The sequence below is a fragment of the Parasteatoda tepidariorum genome, chromosome 6, assembly GCF_043381705.1.
Source record: "Parasteatoda tepidariorum isolate YZ-2023 chromosome 6, CAS_Ptep_4.0, whole genome shotgun sequence".
Taxonomy (NCBI): Eukaryota; Metazoa; Arthropoda; class Arachnida; order Araneae; family Theridiidae; genus Parasteatoda; species Parasteatoda tepidariorum.
The window spans coordinates 68,890,847-68,915,350 of record NC_092209.1 but is presented as its reverse complement, the minus strand read 5'-3'; the positions used below and the strand labels follow the sequence as shown (position 1 = coordinate 68,915,350).

The 24,504-nt window shown below is 29.7% G+C and overlaps 1 protein-coding gene across 2 annotated transcripts in view; it reads left to right on the top strand.

The window, feature by feature from the left end:
• The window catches only part of LOC107437843 (heparan sulfate 2-O-sulfotransferase pipe), an 83,248-nt gene that overhangs the window by 41,935 nt on the left and 16,809 nt on the right, over window positions 1–24,504 (top strand). For both annotated transcript variants that reach the window (XM_043052722.2, XM_043052723.2), the window contains exons 3-5: window positions 3,919–4,031; window positions 15,675–15,853; window positions 23,120–23,199. In XM_043052722.2, the coding sequence (XP_042908656.1) occupies window positions 3,919–4,031; window positions 15,675–15,853; window positions 23,120–23,199 (372 nt within the window). The remainder of the gene's footprint in view (window positions 1–3,918; window positions 4,032–15,674; window positions 15,854–23,119; window positions 23,200–24,504) is intronic.

The window sequence follows — 24,504 nt, the reverse complement described above, 5'->3', positions numbered from 1 at the left end:
TCCTCTCAGGAAAAGTACAAGCCCGATCTTTCAAATTGTGTAAAAAGAGTTTGTGTTTACCATGTAAAATCTTCCACTGCATAAAAGAAAGGTTGTTTGCATAGAGATAGTATAGTAGCATTTCTATATGTTTGTCCAACCTCTGTACTTTAAGAAGGTAAATAAACCGAGTTAATTGGAAAAAGAAAGCGGTTCGTTTTCCAGAGATTTTTAAAATTAAAAATTTCAATTTGAGACTATAGAAAAAATAATAGTTTATTCCTTTTAATTTTTATAAATTGCAGCTCACTGAACTGGTCGAAAAAGTTTAAGTTAATACTATGTCGGTGAAATAATTAGATCTTAACATCGAAACTCATAGGCGGTCTATTACTGATAATGATAAATAAATGGAAAGCAAACTATTTCGATAATTTAGTGAAATTTCAGAAGAAAAAAAATTTTTTTACAGTCATTTGAAAAAATTTGTAATTAGAATAATAATAATTTTAAATGATACATAATTGTATTATTATTTAGTCGAACGAAACAAATAAGTTGTTGAGGTGAAGCAATCCGGAAAATGAGAAAATGAAACTGAAAAAATCATCAGGCCATTAACGCACTAAGGGTGCGATAGTTCTTGTTTTCGAGTGGCGAGTTCTTGTTTTCTATGACCAGAAATTCGACTTCCGTCACACCCATACGTCACTCCCGTTTACAGGGCGGATCCATTCATTCATTCACACATCGTAATTTTTACCTGAACCAAAGAACTATTAATATGCACTCCAGTAACCCCAGAGATATAATTTACTGTGGGAACATGGAGGATATTGTGACCCGAAAGATTTAACGAGCATCAGTCACCATTTACGACACAGGGAATCTTCAGTCGGCTGGATTCGAACTCACGTTCTCACGAATGCACCCTACCAATCAGGATATTCCGCCCCCGAAATAGTCATTGATAATTTAATAGATTTTTAACCTCTGTAAATCATTTTTTTTTTTTTTTAAAACTATATTTTCCCAGATTTATAAATAACTTAGTGCTATCTTAATAAAATGCAATTCCTACATCCAAACATAAACGCACTATTACAATTTACAAGCATACTGCCAAAAAAAATTAAGAAATAGGCTATAGATGCCGCTCCAGACCTGTAAAGTAAACTGCCTGACATAACATTTAGTTTATACTGGTCAAAATTCATTAAATTTCTCATATTAAATATTTTGATGATGATTAACAGGATTTCTTAAGTAAAAATTTTTTCAATTGCTAAAGAGTTATGTTAAGTTATTCGGGGGTTAAAGAAGGACGTTCCTTTGAGGATTCATAATAAGAAAAAATTGAGAACTCCTGTGATAAAGAATTATCTTGTTTCTGAAAAATAAATGGTAATAATTAAACAAAAGTAAAACATTTTGTAAAAAAGTGCCATCTTTTTTAAAAGGGCGCTAGGATAGATTTACTGGGAAGAAGTGACATTTTAAACATTCAAAGTGAACTTTAAATGTGTTTAAGATATCCGACTAGTTTCAGCAACTTTTTTTTAAAAATATTAATATAAAATTTTAAAAAATTACCGTATTTGTTTTATTATGTGTAAAAACTTATATGACTCGCAAAAAAAAAATATATTTATATTATTATTTTAATTGCCATTTTTAGTTAAAAATAAAGCTTTTTTTGCTTATACACTAAACCCCTTTAAAAAAATATCTATCGCCTAAAACAGAAAATCCCTTGAAGATTTTATTTAGAAGGCTATAATTTATGTTTCGAACTATTATCTAAAAACAAGTGCAAGTACTACTGAGTTAGAAATCATTGCATTTGAAAAAAAATTAAAAAAATTTTCAATTGTCATTGCAAACCAATATGTATAAAAAATAAAATTCTACTTCTTGTTTCTCTTAGTGTGTAGCTCAAAACATGTGCACTATAATCATAAACATTCATGAAAAATCTTAGACAATTATTTTAAATACAACTTGAGAAATCGTGTTTAATAATTTGAACGCTACGCTAATTTTACATAACTACAAACTAAATTTACAAATATTAGACAGATTTTAGTATTTTTTTAAAAATGTTCATATGAAAGTGGTGAATTATATAAGCCTACGAATTGTTTAAAAATAGTGGTGGATAAAAATCTACTAATTTGAATTATTAAACCAAAAATCATAATAATTAAGTAAGTTTTGAATAAATTTTCTGCAATTCCATAAAAGAGTGTAAATTTTATAGTTCTATATCATGTTATACGCTGTCAGCCAGCTGTTTTTCGCGGCCTATGTGAAAGGTCAGTGTCAGCAAGCTGTTGCAGACGCAGCCTACTGTAATTTCAGTGTCAGCCACCGGCGGTTAACGCGGCCTAAATGTAATTTCAGTGTCAGCCACCGGTGGTTGACGTGGACTAAATGGAAAGTCCAGTGTCGGCCACCGGTGGCTGACGCGGCGCTCAACGCGTTAAGAAAGAGTAAAATGCGTAAAATTCTGATTTTGTGATAAACGCATTTAAAGACTTAAAATAATTAGTCTACAGTCTTATTTACTGTTGTAGTAACTGTACTATGTACTAACTTTGTATTGTACTATGTACTAACTTTGTACTGTACTATGCACTAACTTTGTACTAACCTTGTAAAGTACTATGTACTAATTTTGTACTGTACTATGTACTAACTTTGTACTATACTATGTACAAACTTTGTAAATAATTCAAGTACAAATAAAAGTAAAATATTTTTAAAAAGTTAAACATACAAGGATTCTAAATTCATAATAAACTCAATTTCGAAAATTTTGCCCAAAATCATGTTTTTACACTAGTCAGATACCTTAATAGTTTTCTTTTCCTTTTTTTTAAAAAAAAAAAATCCTTATTAGAAATATTGGTTGAATTAAAGTAAAGGACAAAATATGTGATTAAAAAAAAATAGTGCGTAGAGTCCCTCCGCGCGGAAGAAGTTAAACTTCGCTACCTGCGACGTTAGTTGTAGAAGAATCAACAGTCGTGGAAGGATCACTAGTTCTATTCAACGATTCTTTTTCCTGCTCCGCTCGCTTCCGTGCTCTGTAATCACGGTAATATTGTGCATTTTTCCCACGTGGACCTCTTGAACCAGTGGAAGTGCTTGTGGTTGCCTCATAGTCTCGCCCTGGAAAATGTATTTGTATTAATAATGTATGTGAATGCGTCATAATGTAATTTCAGAAGAGAAAACCTAACAATCAATTGATATTCACAAGAGACGTACCTTGACATAACCTTAAATCCGTCGCATTGTCCGTGGGATTGTTTTCACTCATTTTTTACAATTGTTATCCACTAAATTTGAAAATAAAAAATACTACCCTATTAAATTATATGTGTATCAAAACAAACTAAAAAAATATTTATAGAAAAACAATACTTTTATTATTTTTATGCTAGTGAGAACCAAAACATTATGGAAATGAATGAGGGAAAACTCGATCCTACCACGTGATTTCCCGGCCAATAAAAATTTAGCGTTAAACGTTTAACGCAACCTTGTTGGAAGTCGCATAAGAAGTATAACTTCAATAAACTAAAATTTTTTTTTCTTAGTTCATCATGTTAATATAGAAAATTTTTGTAATCCGATTCCTAAGTAAATTTTTCGTAAATGATTAAATGATAGAAAGAAGTTTCAAAAATATATTTTTTGCCGAAAGACTTCCTCAGTTGAATGTAACATAAGTCTAGACTCTTAATGAGCCATGAAATAAAGATCAACATAAAGGAAAACTTTCACAAATTCGTGAAAAAAATACATGTCACATATTCTAATTTACCGTTGCTCAGTCGTCATTCATCACAATTAAGAACAGACGCCGTTCTCTGTTGCCTCACACAAATTAGAAAAACAAAAACTAATATTTATTTAATTTTTAATTTACAGATGCATCATTCTCGCTTTCATCACTGGTTTCCTATTCTACGGATTCTACTCTGTCGTCAAAGTTCCAGTCAATGGTTTGACATCCGGTCATTTCGAATCTTCTGGTGACCCACGTGAGTGACACCCTTCTTTCTTGTATTCCTCCCTTTATCCCTGTCTTCATCAATCATTCAGGAGGATTTTTTTTTTCCTCCTTCAGTCCTTCCTCCATGCGTAGTAAGGAGTGACTTTAAACTTCTTATTATCTTCGAAATTGGTTTCAGTTGCTTAATGTTGAAGGAGATAAAAATCGACATGAATAAATACATGAGACAAAGAATGAAGTAAAAAATAAATCACTTTAACTGCTTTCCTCAAATGTTGGCAATTATTTTGGTTTTATTCTGGAAGTAGTTTTCAGAACTTTAATGGATTTTCGTGGGATTAATTTGGTTCGATTGACAATTGAATCTTTGTTCTTCGACATGTTATTTCAATTTTAAGACTAACAAATGTCGCATTTGAATAAACAAAATTTGATTGATTTCTTCGTGTGACTGTTATAGATAACTCTGCAAACTTTAACGCTACTTTGGAAAAATATACTAAACATGTGAAATGAATCATGTGTAATGTATTAACCATTTGACACAGATGGGACACCGGTACCCCTATAATAATTTTTTTCTGATGCTCTAACTACAAGCGAAAATATATTTTGGTACTTTTTTATTTATTTATAAATAACTGTATAATAGCTGCTAAAAAAAATATGTTAGATTATGGGAATTATATTTGTTCTATAAATATAGAATCCAAAAAAAGTAGTTTGCAAAAAGAAAAAAAAAAAATCATTCATATTCAAAACTTTTTTTGATTCGGGAGTTCGGCTTGTTTTAATATTTTTCTGCAGAGGAATTTTTTAATTTCATTTAATTGTTTTAATAATTTGGAAATTATTATTTTTTGGTTATTTTAACTGTAACTTTATCTTTGTTAGCTAAGCTTAGTCTATTGCATGGACTGCACAAGCATTAGATATAATAGTAGTAATGCTAATATAAGCAAGCGCATGGAGACTGTCCTCAACTTCTGGAAAGCCTTCACACGGCTTCTTATCGGTAGTTTGATCAAACCACAATGAAGGTAAACATTGTACAAAAGAGGCATTTAATACAAAATCTAGTAAAATTAAGAAAGTGGTAGCAAATATATCTCTTAAATTTTTTTTTATTTATGAATATGATTGGTTGTCTTATTTACTTGCTCACCAGAAATTCAATTCTCAAATATATATGATAATTTTTTTCCAATTGCTTTTAAAAAAGAATTTGGGTAAGCGTGCAACTGGTTAACTTTTTGAATAGTTTGAGCACACTACTTATAAAAAACCGTGTGGAGGCTATCTGGTGAAGAAGGTGATGACTGCGTTTCTTACTGTAACAAAGTGATGTATCACATAAGCCTTTGAATTGTTTTGAAATAATGATAAATAAATATCTTTAAATCCGCTTTACTAAACCAAGAAACATACATTAAAAGACTACCACTCGAAAATATTTATCCGCTGTCGTGAGCAAGTCGGCACCTGCGTGACGAGTAACACCAACGCCTCCTACATCAAAAAGCCTCCACACGGTCTTTTATAAGTAGTCCGCGCAGACTATTTAAAAAGTAAACCAGTTGTGCGCATGAACCCAAAACCTTTTATAAAAGTAAATGAAAAGTAATTCATCTTATATATTTGAGAATTGAATCTGTAGTGGTTGACAAGTGAATAAGGCAAACCAATAATATTCATAAATAAAACATATTTTAGTCATATATTTGCTACCACTTTCTTATTTTAACTAGATTTTGTAATAAAAGACTCGTTCGGAAAGTGGATATCCTTCATAGTGGTCTGATCGGACTACTTATAAAAAACCGTGTGGAGGCTTTCAGTTATAGAAGGCGTTGGAGATACACATGCTACAGCTTTTTTTTCTCCTTTTGTGAAAAAAAAAAAAAAAAAAAAAAAAACATTGCTAGGATGCAACTGTTCGGTTTTTTGCAAAAGTTTTAATAAACTGGTTTCGAATTAAATAGTAAAACTTATTAAATACAGATAATTACGCTTACTCTTTAAAAGTGTCACCACGAGATATATGCAATAAAATTACATTTGATATGATACTTTACATTTCTGTTGGTGTAGTGGTGAAAAAAAATTATTAAAAATGAAAAATACAAAACTAAATGTTAATTAAACTTCGTTACCACTATAAAATATGTTTTTACAAAACGGAGCAAGTAGGCATCTCTGATAGACCCTAGACACAGATAAGTTCAACTGAAATGATTAAAAAATAGTTGAAAAAAGTCGTGTTTGTAATGATATTGGGCGTAAATTTTAATAAATTGGTTTCGAATTAAATAGTAAAACTTATTAAGTACAGATAATTACGCTTACTCTTTAAAAGTGTCACCACGAGATATATGCAATAAAATTGCATTTGATATGATACTTTAAATTTCTGTTGGTGTAGTGGTAAAAAAAATTATTAAAAATGAAAAATACAAAACTAAATATTAATTAAACTTCGTTACCACTATAAAATATGTTTTTACAAAACGGAGCAAGTAGGTATCTCTGCCATAGACCCTAGACACAGATAAGTTCAACTCAAATGATTAGAAAATAGTTGAAAAAAGTCGTGTTTGTAATGATATTGGGCTTAAATGGTATGAAACGAATGGCTAAATAACCTTTTAAAAGAAACATATTAAGAGTATTAGCGTTATATTGAAGTTTCCTATTGCACTGTATCCATTACATGCTTTTAAGTGAACCTTCAAATAGAATTTTTAATGTAATTAATTTTTCCTTGGTTCTCAAACAACTCAAGGATTCATAAGAGCCGACTTCTAATGTAATGTGTGATAAAAACAATTTTTATCTCATTAAATGGTGTATGATACTATTTCCACCCACACGGAAAAAGTCTGAAGAATAAAAGAGGAAGTGGGTTTAAAGCAGCCGTGAGAACACTCCTTTAAGTGTGAAATTAAATCAAAACTAATTTTTTTTTAAAGGACGAAAAGTCAAATCTTGCGCTTGTGCAAAACGTAAATGCATTTATTTATTGTTAGTAACCAATGCAAACATTTAATGCATTTGAAGGTGATTTTTCTCAGTAGTAGTAAAATGAATTACAGTTTTAGGTAGAAACATACGTTTTATTTTTAAGAAGTTTAACACGTTCACGCTGTGAAAATACTGGTATGGGAAAAGAGAAAATACTGGTAGAAGAACTATTTCAATATTAGATAATATTCGGGAGGAGTTAATCTATTCTCAACAACAACAATTAACTGTAAGGAAATTTATCACGGCGAAGAAACAATTCAATATGAAAATTTCATCCGTTAAAAACAATTGGTAGTTATGGATTTTTATTATTCCCGGAAAAAAACCAAAAAATGAAATTTATTGTTACCAGTATTTACTCCGATGCGCTGCCGAGATGAGACACCCCGGCGTGAACGTGTTAAGCAAATAACTTCTCACATATTAATTTATGTACATATTACCACATATCACATACACAGTATACTGATTTGCATATTAATTTATTTAATAAATTTTTTTTTAAACAAATAGTGGTGGTCAAAATTATTATAAATAAAGTTTATAAATACAAGGAATATATAGAAAGCATACAACATGCTACCAATTTAAATATAAAAATAAAATTTTACACAAAACGCGTGCATGATTAGATTTAGTAAACATTTACGATTAGGAACTACAAAATTTTTTTATTTGTTGTTCTTCATGCAGGCTTGTGTGATAGTGCAAAAAAAAAAAAAAAAAANAAAAAAAAAAAAAAAAAAAAAAAAAAAAAAAAAAAAAAAAAAAAAAAAAAAAAGCGAATCTCCCTAAATAACTTCGGATCTTTCCGTTCTGGAAATCTATCTTGAAAGTTCGAAAGAATGACCTCAAATGTGATAATTAATTAGTGCAAATGATTCTTTAAGTTATGAAATCAGAGACTAAAACGTACTTCATCTGAATAAACATGCTTTTTTTCTAGATGGATTCGAATTTCTGAACTCCGAAATGTAGGGGGCAGCCGCAATCTGGGAAATATGGTGTCAGTAGTTTGTTTAAGAGAGCGATTTAAAGTTTGGACCCCTTAATGTTAGTTTCATCTTTTGCGAATTTTCCCAGATCTCGAGAACTTTTTAAACGAATTGAAATTGTTTTACTCACAATTATAAAATTCATTTATCTAAAGATTGCAAAATATAACTTATCATTTATAGAACAAAATACAACTTCACAAGGACTTATGTAATGTACAGCGAGCAAAAAATAAAATAAAATAAATAAATAAATTCATAAATAAAAATAAATAAGATGAATGGCTCACCCAAAATAATCCCTGATATAATAATCAGATCTTCACGTTTAATGGTTTTAGCGGTTGACCTCGAATACGTTAATTAATTTCATGACTTAAAATATCGTCTGAACTTAATTAATTAGCATATTTGAGGCCAACCCATCGAACCATTAGGAATGAGTTTGAGTACGCAAAGATCCGAGCATTAGATCAAAAATTATTACGACCGATCCATTAATTTTTTTGCGCAATGTACAGTGCTAAAAAATAAAAAACAGACCATTCAGAATAACTTTGGATCAAATGATCGTATTTTCAGGTTCTAGAATTCAATCTTAATGGCTCGAGGGGTTGGCCTCAAATATGCTAATTAATTAGTGCAGACGATATTTTAAGTTACGAAATCAGACACAAAAACGTCTGCACTAATTAATTAGTGTATTCGAGGGCAACCTCTCAAAACATTGAATCCTAGAACGTGAAGATCTGATCATTATGTCAAGGATTATTTAGGGTGGGCCATTTATTTTTTTATTTATCTATAGTTTTCTTTGCACACTGCTTATTACCAAAGACCTTGTTGAATAGCTAGCACAAATCTCAGATGGACATTATAAAAATACATCAAGGGTTTAGGCGAGTATTGAACCCGCGGAAGTATTTTTGTAAGATATATTTTTTCGATGTAATCGATAAAATTCAGATGTCTATTATTTTCTCTCACAATAATTAAAGTTTCTTTCAGTCACTGCACACATATCCTCCAAATTTGAGGTTAACTCGATACATTCACTACAATGGTAAAGTTTTGAAGAAAATTGTTTTTGTACCTAATAAAATTAATATGCAGAAATTTTATATATCTTTTTTAATAATTAATAAGAAAAGTGGTAAAAATTATTTTAACTTTAGTTTATTAAAGTTTTAAAACGAAATACCTTTGCTTCTACAAGAAAAAATATTTTCAAGAAAATCCTGTAGTAGTCTGAGACTATAACTGTATACGTGTCGACCATGAATTACTATTACATAACTGTACTATTGCACATTTTGTGTACAATTTTATTTTTATATTTAAGTAATAGTAAAATATATATTTTCTACTTATTAACTGAATTAATTTAATTTAAAATGAGTTTGACCATCACTACATGTAAATAAATATATGCTAATCTTTCTATTGTGTGTTTTAGCTTTTACAATACATTGAATATATTACTGTCCATAATTGTAATTCAATTTTATTTTCACTACTTTTTTGAAAATATTCAAAGTTGCCAGGTATCCTGCATAGCTACCAATGTTTACGACTTTCACNCGCGAAGCGGGCATCTGACTTTTTCATCTCATAATGTGTGCCCTTGGGCGACTAAGACTTTGGTGAGGAGAGAATGGAGTACGGGGGAGGTCCCCTGAGTCAAGGTAGGATTAAAGATAAAGAGAGTTATAATGCACAAGGTTATGTACATATCTGATGGATTAATAATATATATACAATATAATAATTAGAAATTAAGAAACAGTATAATTACATTAAATTTACATATATTTACATTAGTTACATTTAGTATACCTCGGTTTAAACGATGACCCGGTCGTCCCGGTGCACTACCGACGGAAAATTTATATATGTTTTTTAATAATTAATAAAAAAAGTGGTAAAAATTATTTTAAATTTTGTTTATTAAAATTTTAAAATGAAATACCTTTGCTTCTACAAGGAAAAATATTTTCAGGAAAATCCTGTAGTAGTCCGAGACTATAACTGTATACGCGTCGACCATGAATTACTACTACATAACTGTACTATTACACATTTTGTGTACAATTTTTTTTTATATTTAAGTAATAGTAAAATATATATTTTCTAATTATTAACTGAATTAATTTAATTTAAAATGAGTTTGACCATCACTACATCTAAATAAATATATGCTAATCTTTCTATTGTGTGTTTTAGCTTTTACACTATATTGAATATATTTCTGTCCATAATTGTAATTCTATTTTCTTTTCACTACTTCTTTTGGAAATATTCAAAGTTGCCAGGTATCCTAATTAGCTCAGGTATCCTGCATAGCTGCCAATGTTTACGAGTTTCGCTAAAGAATTTTTTTTACAGTGGTAGTAAAAAAGTGAAATAAGAATATTAAAATAATTTAGAAAATCTTGAAACTATTTCGTACATTCACCGCACCATTTTCAGGATTCTTAATATATATTTTTGAACTTTTTATACACATACATGTAAAAATACATACCTTCAAAAGTTGGCAGGTATGTATTTATGATAAAAAGGAGACCACTAGACTAGTATAGAAATATATTCACTGTTTACATATAAAAAATAATTAAAAAAATTTGATAAATTATTTACTTGAAAAACTTAGTAATGAACAATGTATACTACTTCTTTTACTGTTTATCTGGGTACTTAGAAATCTGGAAAAAAATAGCGGACAGTTCAAACAAGACTTTATCAGAACCTTATTTAATCCGTCTGTTTGGGTTTTGTCAGATTATTTTGATAAGATGGCTTGCATTGTAGGAAATGATTGATGCATAAAGAGGTATTGTTTAGGATAATTAGTTTCAGAAGTTGAAAGCATCGTCTTCACTTTTTTGCGACTGAAAACTGAATTTTTATTTTCTTTTTCCAAGTATTTCATTAGAATGAGGATAATAATTTATAACTTTCTAAAAATTGATATTCATTGTCATTCATTTCATTAGTGTCTAAAATCCTTTCAGGAAACGGTACTTCGTTTTTTTTTCTTTAAATTATTGTTAGCAATTAATTATGGAATAGGGTACATCGCTTAGTAAAACTTTTTTTCGCTATTCAAAATTTTAAGTCCATAAAAAGTTGCCGCACCACTCACATAATTACCAAGAAAAAAATTAAAGGAAAAATTAGACTTCCCAGAATGAGCCAAGTTTATAGATATATACAGGGTGTCCAGTAAATCTTGCGGCATATCATAAGGATTAAGAATTACCTAGGAAACCACGACCGGAAACGTTATGGTATGCCGCTAAGGGCTTTTTCCTATTATGACTGTTACATCGTGTGCCTTTGAACAATAATTTTATTTTTCTAAATTATCTTATTTTTTTGTTTTTTATTAATTATTGTTACAAACTGCTTTCAAATAGATACAGCATTAACTTTTTTATCTTAATTTAATGATTTGCGACAAACTGGACAAGCTCACCTATTCATTAAATTACGATAAAACAGCATTTCGGAGCCTGTTTTAATGAAACTCTCGACAATAACTAGACAATAACAATAAACATGAAATTAAAATATTTTAGAAAAATAAAAGTGAAAATTCAAAGGCACGCGAACAAGTCCATAATTGGAAAACGTCCGTAGCAGCGGAAGATAACAATTCCGGCCAGAGTTTTCTAAGCAAAAATATTATTCAAAATTTAGATTCAACGTAGCAAATTTTCCAGCGACAGTATACAGAAGCAAAAATTAACAAGCAGAGTTTGTATTACAGTTTTAATAGAGCACAAATGCAATATTAAGTTCATCATCATCTTTTATATACATATTTTTTAAAAATTATTTAAATAAAATGGTGTATAAAGTTTTCTGAATTCTAATTTTTTTGAATAATAGTACACTGCACACATTACCTTTGCCACCACCAGGATAAACATTTTCTAAAACTATGGAAATTCCGTAATCGTTGGAGGTTATGGTAACGGTAAGAAAAAAGTCATACACAATTTTAATGTTCTGTTCAATTTTTGTTTCGAAGTCATGATTGTTTTAACTCACTTTTGTACTTTTTAGGCTGTTTTAGCTTTGAATTTTAACCAATTTTCTTGTTCTTAGCATCCTTTTTTTTATTTTAATTGTTTTTATTTTGACTTCTCTTATTTTTAACTAATTATCTAATTGATTTTAACTATTTTAGATTTTATAAACCCTTTTGATTTTAACTTCTTCTGATTTTACAAGCCCTTTTGAATTTACAATTTACTTGATTTTATTGTTCTCGTAGCTTAGATTTATCTATCTTAACACCTTTTAACTCTTTTTTTTCTCATTTTCAAAATCATCTTTTATACTTGGTTGCCTAATACTGGTGTTTTATCCCCTTGCATGATTTTACTTTTCCATGGTTTTTTTTACTACGGATTTAATTTTGTAGTAGCCGCCAACCCACTTTTAGTGGTGAATTATTGTGCAACTTATTTGTTTGTATCATTGCCTATTTGTTGTAATTTGTTAGTATCATTACCTATTATGTTGTGAAACTTAATCTTTCTTAAATTGTGAATTTAAAAAATTTTACCCTATTAAGGGCAGGTCGGTTAATTTATTTATTATGCACATTTAAAAAGAACGACAGGCAATAAGACATCTCTCTTTTTGTAATTGTCCTATTCATATTATTGAAATATACAAGGATCGGCGTTTTGAGTACCTTTAACAGAAGAAAATGTTTTCTCTTACTCAATGTTAATGTACGGAGAATTATATGTATGGATTTTACTTATTTATTCGATTACAATGAAATGTTTTTAAATAATTTATTTTTGCTTCATTTTATTCACTGGAACTTTTTCCTATTTATTCTTCTTAGACGCAGAATTTTAAATTAAAAATTTGTAAGCTTATTCAAAACATTCCCCAAGTTTTAAATTTTTCAAAATCTTAGAAATATTTCGTAACTTTTCATTTAAAGTTCAAAGACTATGTTTTATAGAAGACATTTCAGTGAAACAAAAATAAATTATTCAAAAGTATTACGTATTTCTGAATAAATAAGAAAATTCAGTACTCACAATTATTCGTAGGTTAACATTTAGGAAGTATAAAAAATTTTATAAAAAATCTAACTAGAAATCTATATAATTACCTAACTTAATGGGTGAAAAAGTGAAAAATGTGGAAATTAAGGATTTCATAAATAAGGATTCGATATAAATTCCGAGAGACTTAAATGGGGACTTTTCAATTTGACTAAAGAAATTTTGGTAACTGTGAGACTAAAGTGATATTGTGACAAACCGAAGTATTTTTCAATTTTACTCGAAGATTTTTAGTAACTATGTAACCATTGTGACTACATTTTATCAACTTTAAATTTTGATACTCGAAAAAAAATTTTTGTAATACACCCTACAATGAAGCTATTAAAATTATTGAGTATTATAATGAATATTTTACAATAAATCTCAAATATGAAATCATCAAGACACATTTACAGTTGGATATTTTTTAAGTGAAAAAAAAAATTCAACTATTAATTCTAATGGGAGTTAAACACGATTTCATTGAAACCTTTGTATTCTTTTACTTAAATTTTATTTGCTGAGTTCGTTACATTTATTTGTTCGAGGTTAATCTTTTTTTCAAATATGGCGGCACTCCCACACAGGATGTTACTATTTACTTGTTTTTTATTTCTCGGTAAGATAAGCGGACGATTAAATCTGGGCCTGTTTTAAATCAATTTAAATTCTCTTAGAACATTTTTAGAGCCACTCTTTATCAGATAAGGACAAAAAAAATAGCTTGCTGGTTGCCAATCAACAATTTCCATACATCATTCTTGAAGGCTCATCATGGAAAAGAAAAATTGGTTACCTGACCAACCTGAGGCCATGAATTTTATTTTATAGGCTTATCATGATTTTTTTTTGTTTTCTTTTTCGTTTTCCCCTTTCCCCATACTTGGAATAAAATGTTAGACGGGAATAATTTATGGGGATGATTTTGTCCATAACTTGAATATTAAATATTCTAATAAATCTTTAACGGTATCGTATTATTTTTCGAAAGTTCAGTAATCAAGATGCCAACGTTTACGTTCTTGGATTGAAAATGTCTAAAAACTTGCATGATTAACACAGTGTTGTTAACAGGCTGTTGAAAGAAACTCTTCGATTTCTTCGTTTCGAATAGGGCACACTCACCAGAAATTGTAATAAGAGGTTGCTAATAAATAGCAAAAATCTATTAAGCTAATATTATTTACTTTTTTTAGCAGTTTTTTCTCTACGTCACACCTGCCAATCTATTTCATATTGAAGATTATTTTTACACTTAAAGTGGCAGCAAAATTTATACATTCAAACTTTATTCTTATTGAATAAATGTGGTTTAAAATAATTTTGACTTCCTCTAAATTTAAATATTTGAAACATTTATATTGTAGGCCGGTTGACTCTTTTAAATTATGCTTGAGTGTTTTCTAAATTTCAATGCGAGACCAAATTATTATTTCAATTAAAATAGAATTCCTACGACTAGGAAAAAAAAACTTTTTGAAAAGAGTACAAATTGGAAGGTAAGGCCCTATCAGCGTAGGGCACAATTGAAAACCTTTGCTACAGGTAAGGTATAACATTCTTAACAGTGGCCACTTTTAAAAAAAGTATGCAACTTTTTCAAAAATTAAACATTTTATACGATTAAAAAGCATTTTTTTAAAGTATTTCTCAAAATGTGCTAAACATTAGAAGGTTCATTTCTAAAATGAAAATAAAGTTTTAAGAAACAAGCGTGAAATGACGTAATTTTCAGAATACTATGAAATCAAATGTGAGTATTAAAATGTGAAGTAAATATATTCATTCATGGCATAATATCTTCTTGTGTTTAAAACGATGAATAAAAATAGTCTAAAGTTGCAATTAAAATAAAACTTAAGAAGTTACTTTGACACCATAAGAACCTTGTCTTCTCGTTTGTTATTTAAGAATCTATTGTTTTCTCCTTGTTATTAATGGAAGTGTTACTCAGCTTTTCCATTCTACCATAAAAACTCGTTTTCGAATTTGTCATGTAACAATCTTCATTATTCTTGTTACTTATGAAAATCAAACACAGTTTTGCCATTCTGCCATACCAACCTTGTTTTCTGTTTTGACATTTAACGGTCTATTGTTTTGTCTTATTACTTATGAAAGTGAAACACAGTTTTGCCATTCTGCCATAACAACCTTGTTTTCTATTTTGACATTTAACAGTCTATTATTTTGTCTTATTACTTATGAAAATCAAACACAGTTTTGCCATTCTGTCTTACCAACCTTGTTTTCTATTTTGACATTTAACAGTCTATTATTTTGTCTTGTTACTCATGAAAGTGAAACATAGTTTTGCCATTCTACAAAAATGTACAGGGAATTATTGAGTGTTTAACAATAATATTTCATTTGTCTACTCTAGCCCATGTTCACAGTTGCCCCATAAGAATCGTGTTTATAAGGGATGAAGAAAATTTAAAATTATTTATGTACTTTATATGTCACTCCAACTAGGACATTTATTATTTTAAATTACATTTTTCTATATGCACAATTTATTGACTAAAGCATGTATGAATGTATTAGTGTTAAAGTACAAATTTTGTTTTTCAGTGTGTGATTGTTTCCAAGATACAGCTCAACTAGATAAGCAGATAGTATTTTACAACAGAGTGCCAAAATGTGGAAGCACAACTTTGATAGCTCTTATGCGCAAACTGGCCACTTTGAACAATTTCAAACACATCCATTCCAAAATATACAACAGGAGAAAAGTGGACGAAGAAGAACAAGTAAATAAGTGTTATTACTATTGCATTTACAAACATGCAGTGTTCCGTATTCATCACCCTTAAATCATATTATTAGAATACTTGTTGAAAGTAAAGGAATGCACATCAATAGTCGCGGATTAATATTTAAACGCGTTTATCAAACATAACACAATCAAAATCTCACAAATCCATGACAAGGCATCGTTGTAAACAACAAAACCAGATTGATTGCATGATGAAACTTGAAAGCGTTTTCAGTAATCAGCTTTAACATCCGCCTTAAATGGATTTTAAAGTTTTTTTTTTTATCCCGCATTCCTTGATAATGATTTGTTAGGTTTTGACAGCGTTTTAAATTTTTTATAGCTTAGACCATAATTTGCGAAGAATACTCCATCATCAAATCGCTAAAACTCAGGTTTCCGCTCCTTAGAAACCCATTTTAACACATTCACGCCGGGGAAAAGTGAAAATACTGGTAGAAGAACTATTTCAATATTAGATAATATTCGGGAGAAGTTAATCTATTCTTAACATTAACAATTCACTGCAAGGAAATTTATCACGGCGAAGAAGCAATTCAATATAAAAGTTGCATCCGCTAAAAACAATTGGTAGTTATGGACTTTTATTATTCCCAGAAAAAAACTAAAAAATTAAATTTATTGTAACTAGTTTTTACTCCGGTGCGCTGCCAAGATGAGACAATCTAGCGTGATCCACCGGTGGGTACCCCGGCGTGAACGTGTTAAAGCTGCTTTTGCGTTTTATTTCTTCCTTGAAAATTTAATAAATCGGTAGCGAAAATAAAACAAATTTCGATATTTTAATTTCTGTGTAACCAACCACAGAAAGAATGTATGCATGAAAATTTCAGCTTCTAAACCACTTAACAATGAAGTGGTATATTTAGCAAGAAATATGGAAGTGGGAAGTATGAAGGTATGAAAGTGGGAAGGTATGTGCCTGTAACCCTTTCGCGCCGACTGTCACAAATACGTGCCAGTATAAAACCGTATCAATCAGGGCAAAAAGATAAAACTGGTAATCAAAGTAATTCTTTAGCAGTTTATTTGTGGGCGGAGTTATAATTGTTTAGTTTATTTAATTCACCATTACTTTGTTCAAAATAAAACTATTTAGTTATACTTTGAATTAACATTGATTATATATATGATTAAACTAACAATAATTAAAGTAAAAGCAAAGTAAGTCTGACAAATTAGAAACGACTACATTTAAGTTACCGTTTTTTATTTAATTACATCCTGATTTTGTACGAATGCTTTTCTGAATCACCCGTCCCCAAGAGGTTAATATCGAATGATGTTACAAGTTTATTTTTTTTTCTCTTTTCCGGGGAAAACGTAAGGTCAGCTCAAGACGCTTACAGTAATTTCACTAGCTTAGGTTACCGGATCATTTTTAATGATACGTTTGTTAAAATATCCACCAACATCAATAATTGTCAGGGAATCGTTCGAAATAAAGAATTTTTCTTAGTTAGATTATTGACATGATGAAATATATATTAATATTTACTTTTATTGCAATTATAAACTGGTAGTTATATAAATATTTATATGACATATTTTTCTAGTCCTGTCGGTTGGTCGGATTGCCTGAGGCCGAAGTGAAGTGGCGCTTTACCCCTTCATAATGAATTGAAGGAGAGCTGTAGTGGTTCTTTACCATCCTTGTAGTCTAAAAATAAGTAGAGAAATAATTATGAGCACATTTCTCGAGCAATATCATTAAATAAGGATGTATTTTTTACATATACATATAAATGAATAATGGAGAAAAAGAATAATAAAAGTTTACTTCCTGTTAGAAGTTCGTCAAACTCTATTGTACATCTCTCAACAACAATACACTTTCTCAATAATCACATACTCTTCATTATTCACTTTTATCATAAAGAATAGTCAATTTTCATGAAATCTATCACAATACAAATCATGTTGATTCGTGTCAATGCATTTTATATATACCTGCCTTGAACTTGAACTGGTGTAGTGTACAGAGTGCCTGTCCGCGAAGCGGACAATTGACTCTTTCATCTGTGGTGATGCCCATGGGCGCCTGTAATGTTGTCGATGTATGTTATATACCTGCCAACTCTTCCGGATTTTCCCGAAGATTTTATTTTCATATTTAAAGTGGTAGTAATTATAAACTATTTTTACTTTTATAATCTTAATTTTTAAATGATATTGATCACCACTATTCTTACAAAAATTAAGCATCTATATTATATAAAACGCTAATACGTACGTATGTCGAACTCTTAAATAAGGAACTACTGCCAATTATGACCCAACACAACCCAATTACCTCATTCTTACTATCAGATTGCATCCTCTCGAAGCATTACAAATAATAAATCCCCCTCATTATTATTCTTATGGATACCCCCAGAGAGGTGAAAGGATCTTCATGTGATCGCCGACTCGGGGGTATCCACCCCTAGCATTCAACCTAACTTCTCCCCCTCATTATCAGTTATCAACTTTTTGATCAAATATCTTACAGTATTATAGCCAGGCTCAGGGTATAAACCAACGCCAACCAATGCTTCTGCTACTTCTCTTGTATCTCTTGCTAAAGACAGTACCACAGGCGCCTACGGGCACTACATTATGATGAAGGAGTGAAGTGTCCGCTTCGCGGACAGGGACTCCGAAGAAGAACTCAGTCTAAGTCTACGTACGTATGTATGTATCAATAAAACCGATGATATTTCTTTTTTCGCGCTTGCAACAGTTTTCATTTTTAATTGATTGGATTCGGCGCGCAAGAGCACGTAGTGAGCAGCNATACAACGTATTTGTTTGCTTAAAATTGAAGTTTTAATTGCATTTTAATACCACTGGGGAAAATAATAATGGAAGGGATTAAAAGTTGGCAGGTATGCAATTGCAGATCTATATCAGTGTTATTCTATACTAATATTGTCCATTTTGGTATAGAATTTTATACATAAGTACGTGCCATATAAAAATATTGCCATAGTATAAAATTCACTATTTACGCTCCATTGAGTTTGTCTCAAATGGTCAGTGTTGCAACACTCGTAAAAAAGTGTGCAACTGGTCTCAGGGAGGAATCTTCAAATAATTTTTTGTTCTGAAAAAATTGAGTTAGGATTGGCAACTTATATGGCATATTTTACCTATGCGAGTTTGTTATCCGAGTATACAGCCCATTTAAGGGCTTTAATCGCTTGGGGACGGGTGATTCAGAAAAGCATTCGTATAAAATCAGGATGTAATTAAATATAAAACGATAACTTAAATGTAATCGTTTCTAATTTGACAGACTTANCGAATAAAAAAAATATTATTTTTGATAACGTGGATAATGATAACACGAATAAGCAAGAAGTTTTACCTAAAGCGTGTCATAATACAGAAAATTATGAGTTATATAATTTGAATAAAGAGAAAACTGCAAAAAGAATTACTTTGATTACCAGTTTTATCTTTTTACCCTGGTTGATACGGTTTTATGCTGTCATGTATTTGTGACACTCGGCGCGAAAGGGTTAACTCATCCCTGAGTGACGTAAATAAAATTTGCTGCACTCAGATATGATGATGGTGGGTGACATATTATTCTGTTTCGTCTAGCTGGGTTCCTGAGGCCAATAATGGCCCTTTTCCCATTCATCCTGTATTGAGAACATAAGCAAAAACAATAGACAGATTACATAAAATGCAACAAATAATGGCACATGGTAAGGTAGAGACTAGAGAGTGACATATTTGAACTTGAACTGGTGTTTCGTACAGAGTGCATGTCCGCGAAGTGGACAATTGACTCTTTCATATGAGTTTGTTCCCTTGGGCGTTTGTAATGTTGTCAATAGAGATACATAATTGACATGAGTAATTTTCTGATGTAAAAATCTATTATTAAAGCGAAGCGGTGGATTCTAAATGCAACTTTTTTTTCTTGTCTGGAAATTTTAACCATGCAAAAACTATCAACAGTAAAATTTGGATATTTTACTACTACGTAATTTTGTGTTGTTTTCTACTGCGGGTCTTTTTCTTTTAATTTAGAATTATTTTCGTGAGTATTAACTTTTTCATATTAAATTTTGTTATAATTATAAATTAATTTCTCTCTGCCATCTGATTAAAATGCATTCCTGTAGAGTTGTAATTTATTTACATGTTCATTTAAATACATGTCTTTTAATTTATTCAATTTCTTTGCGTAATTTATTTACCTGTATACTTTTAATTTATTTAAATGTAATTTATTTACATTATTTATCGGCATTTATCTAGCATTTTAAATACAAAAATTAATTTTTGCGAAAATTCCGTCAAAATTATAGGATTTCAAACAACAACATTTCAGCCAGAATTCAATATGTTCTTTCTTTAACTTCAAGCTATTTTTTTATCTGACAAGAGTATCATTTCAAACTAAATCTGTCTAAAAAAAGACAACTCTTTAACTGCTTATTTCTATTTGTTTAGTTACGTACTAAAAAAAACGTAATTTTTGTTGACGTAATTTTTTTTCCCTTGTTGACTGTTCAACAGGGATATTTCATTTGAAATGAATGAGGAGCCGTGTGTGTTGACAAAACAATTCTTCCCCCTCGTTTTTTAAAATGTCATTAGGGGGAAATGTTGGGAGATGAACCATAAATAATCCTTCAGTTGCAGTTAAAGGCCTGTAATATTTCAACAGCATAGGTGGGTGCAGCATTATTATTAGCTCTTTTCCTCTTTTTTCTATCTATTTGTCATTTGTTGCGACAGTAGTAACAATCCACTGAAACCTTTAAAAGTGTTGATTTATTATCAGAATTTTAGTCATGAATCTGAATTTATTTCTATGTATATCTCATGAAACAAAAATAAGGAAGAAAAGGAATCGCCTTTTCAAATTTTTTCGTTAACATCCAAAGATATTAATAGAGTCAAGTATTTTCGCTAATAATTCTGAAGCGGTATCTGGTCATACTAACTGCAAGGTGCCGCACGACTAAAAAGGTTAAAAGTGGTAGGAACTCAATTCATTTTTGTTTATTTATAACATCTTTAAATGCTCAAATGTAACTTTCACTATAACTTACATCTCTAATTATTCATATTTGAAACAAAATCTTTCATGCAGAGATTCCAATTTTCTCAGTTTTGTAAAAAAAAAATATCCTAGTAATAATGAAATTTTAGTTATTTTCAATTGAATGTTCTTCATTTGAAGAAATGTTTCCCCCACTATTGATCAAAAATTCGAAGTAATATATCAAATGTAACTACAATCTAGGATTTAACTCGTACAGCAAAAGTTAAATATTCAACGATGACAACTGTTCCGTTTCCTGCAAAAGTTTTGATAAATTGGTAACGAATTAAATAGTAAAACATGGATAATTACGCCTGCTTTTTTAAAGTGGTAGTAAAAAAGTAACTGTTATAAAGTTGCATTTCATATGATACTTTAAATTTTTGGCATGTAGTAGTAGAAAAATGACTTAAAATGAAAAATACTTAACTAAAAGTAACTTAAATTTAGTTACAACTAGAAAATATTACTTGACAAAGCGGATCAAGTTGGCTTCTCTAATTACCCATGTTTTACTATTTAATTTGCTACCAATTTATTATAAATTTTTGCGGAAAACGGAGCAGTTGGCGTCCCTGTACACGAAGACACATTTAATAGTGAACTGAAAAGATATGCTATGAAAATTAGCTAATTTAATCTCTTTTAATAAATTTTGAATTTTGTTACTTATCACTTTTCGCATTTTTATTCGCCCGTGGCGATCCTGTAACTGTAATCGCAAATGCGAAGTACCACAGTTTTTAAAACTGTATTGAATTAAGTATGTAAACAGAACTACCAATAACTACGCTTTTTGCGAAATAAATAATAAAGTAGTAGACAATTTAAAGTTAAAACTTAGAATCTTAGGTAATTTCACCAACATTTTCAAAGCTTCTCCACGAGAAACCTGAAAAAAAGGGGCGTTTTAAGTGAGTGTTATATATAACTTTGCTACCACTATACTACAATAATATAATAACTTAGCTACCACTAGTAGAAATTTGTCCTAAAAGCTTGGAAAGTTGGCCGCATCAGAGAGGGTGGCTAGTGGGAGCAATTTTTGATAAATATCCAAAAAAAAAAGCTTATTAAACATTATTTTGAACTTATCTACCTTTTTTTCGTTAAAATTTGAACGTTAGCTTCATTTTGAAAGGTACGTAAGTTAATTTAGGTGTTCAGTTTTCATTTTTTTTCTTTTTTTTCTTAAGAAATTGATTTTATTCATTCTAATATGGCTTGTGTGAAAACGTCTTAAACCTTATTATTTAACCTATTATTAAAAAGAACTTGTAAATTTAAATGAAACTATAATTATTCTTGATTAAATTATCGTAAAAATCTGTAGAATAATTTCATTAATGTTACATCTTGAACAATAAATAATTTCCAATTTGTTTAGTTTTTTAATTTATTTTAAAATGAATACCTTAATATTTGTATCCTTGTTTAACAAGTAGAATCTTAATGATCTTGACATCCCCAAGAAATAAATAATTTAAATAAACATATGTAAGTACCAAAAAAGCGAAGAAATATTAAATATAAATTTTTAGTACATTATTTAGGGGTTTCTTGAAACTAAAAATGATATTTACCTAATTAATATAAATTTACCTCAGTTACATTGTATATATTTCATATTCGTGAAATATTCATTATTTTTATATTTCTCGTGTTTCAAAACTGAATGATAATTTGTAAAAATTTCTGATATGAAGGAAGGAGACTGTTTGCTGCAGTATCCTTAGTAAAAAAAAACAAGTTTCAAACGAAGAGTTTAATGATTAGTTACATAAACTATTCAATAGACGACACTACTAATTGAGAGACAATGAAACAAAGTTTACACGATAACAAGCTGCACATTCTGAAGCAAAATTTAACTATTGTTTGAGTAAATATTTCAACTTCAATGTCTAATAAAAAAAATGTTTTACTTAATCCCTATTAGCAGAGGCATCTGTTGATCAACATTGTAACTAGTTTTCAACTTTCTGAAAATAAGCATTTACTTTACATTTTTTTTCTTTTTGTATAAAAATAAAACATAAGCATTTTTTCCTAAGAATTACCCATCAAACCGCATATTTTTCCCACGGTTATTCTTTGATTGCTTTTTCAACTCATTGGGCATTTTAGGAATACTTGTTAAATTGTTGATGTTCTGTAACTGTAACTGACTCAGTTTTTAATTTATTTGTCTAGCGCAGAATCGTGAAATGGGTTGAAAGTACTTCTTCACCTTGCAGCTTGGATAGACATGTCTTCTTTATCAATTTCACGAAGTAAGTGTATTCGAGTACAGCAGAATTATCTAAGTGTGGTGTAATTAGTTGAGCTAAAACAAAAAGTAGTAAATATCGAGAATCAACCAAGCAAGAAACACTATATACAGTGGAACCTGTAAAAGTGACCACCTGGGTAAAGTGAACGCCTGAGTAAGGTGACCATTCTCTACAAGTTTTATTTCAAGAGTCCTTTTTAAAGAGTCTTCGTAAAGTGACCACCTCTATATAGTGACCATTTGACTTGGTCCCGAGGGTGGTCAATTTAGACAGGTTCCACTTATTTTAAAAATATTTTTCTTATGTAATGTATCAAAATTATTATTCCTTATGATTGATTTGAATTTGTTTCAAGTATTTTGTAATAATATTTAATCAGCAATTTAGATAATTTGGCTTTTGCCGGTTTTTACCCTTTTTTGCTGGTTTTCACCAGGGTTTTGCCACTGTCCTGGCAAAACCCCCTTTTTGCCGGCAAAAACTCCAACCCTGAATAGGAATATAATATTAATAATTTAATAGGGATTTTTAAATTTCTTTCTGTGTTCCTTTTTTGAACAATTATAATAAGCATTGTGTATTCATTTATGAAACAAATTAATATATACATCTATAAAACAAATTAAAGCATTACGTTATTTATTTTTTCTGTTATTAAATTGTTAAATTTACATATTTTCACATTTTCAAACTTTTAATTTTCTATTTTATTCACTCATATAGAACTTACTTGAAAAAGTGGAAATAATTATGAAAAGATTGGATCACATGGAGAGTAATTTTCCCTCAGTGTTAAAGAAACCAGCTGCAATTCCAGAAAAGTAAGATATATTGAAAAATCAAAAGATGTAAACTGTAAAAACCTGGGAGAGCGGCAGATTCTCAGGGCCTAATATTTCTAATGAATACAGTTTTTTTTTTTTTTTTTAAAGCTTCAATAGTTTTTTCCATCTGAATAAAGTGGCAGATCTGTTGAAAATAATAGAAATCATATTTAACTAAAACAGTAATTATTTAAAAAAAAAAAAAAAAAAAAAAAAATTTAAGGTCTCACTCGTAAACTTAAGGAATTACTGTTACTATGGTAACGAGCTATAACTATTTAAAGTAGGGGTACGGGGTCACTGTTTAGGAGTGGATTGGGTCGGCAAGAGAAAAAGGATCCCTTTCTTCGGGCTATTGTGTTAGCCCTAGAGTTAAAAGAAATAAGCATTCATGCCCGAAACTTCATTTAGAGCGTTCAATTCCTTTTTTTTTTTTTTTTTTTTTTTTTTTTTTTTTTTTTTTTTTTTTTTTTTTTTTTTT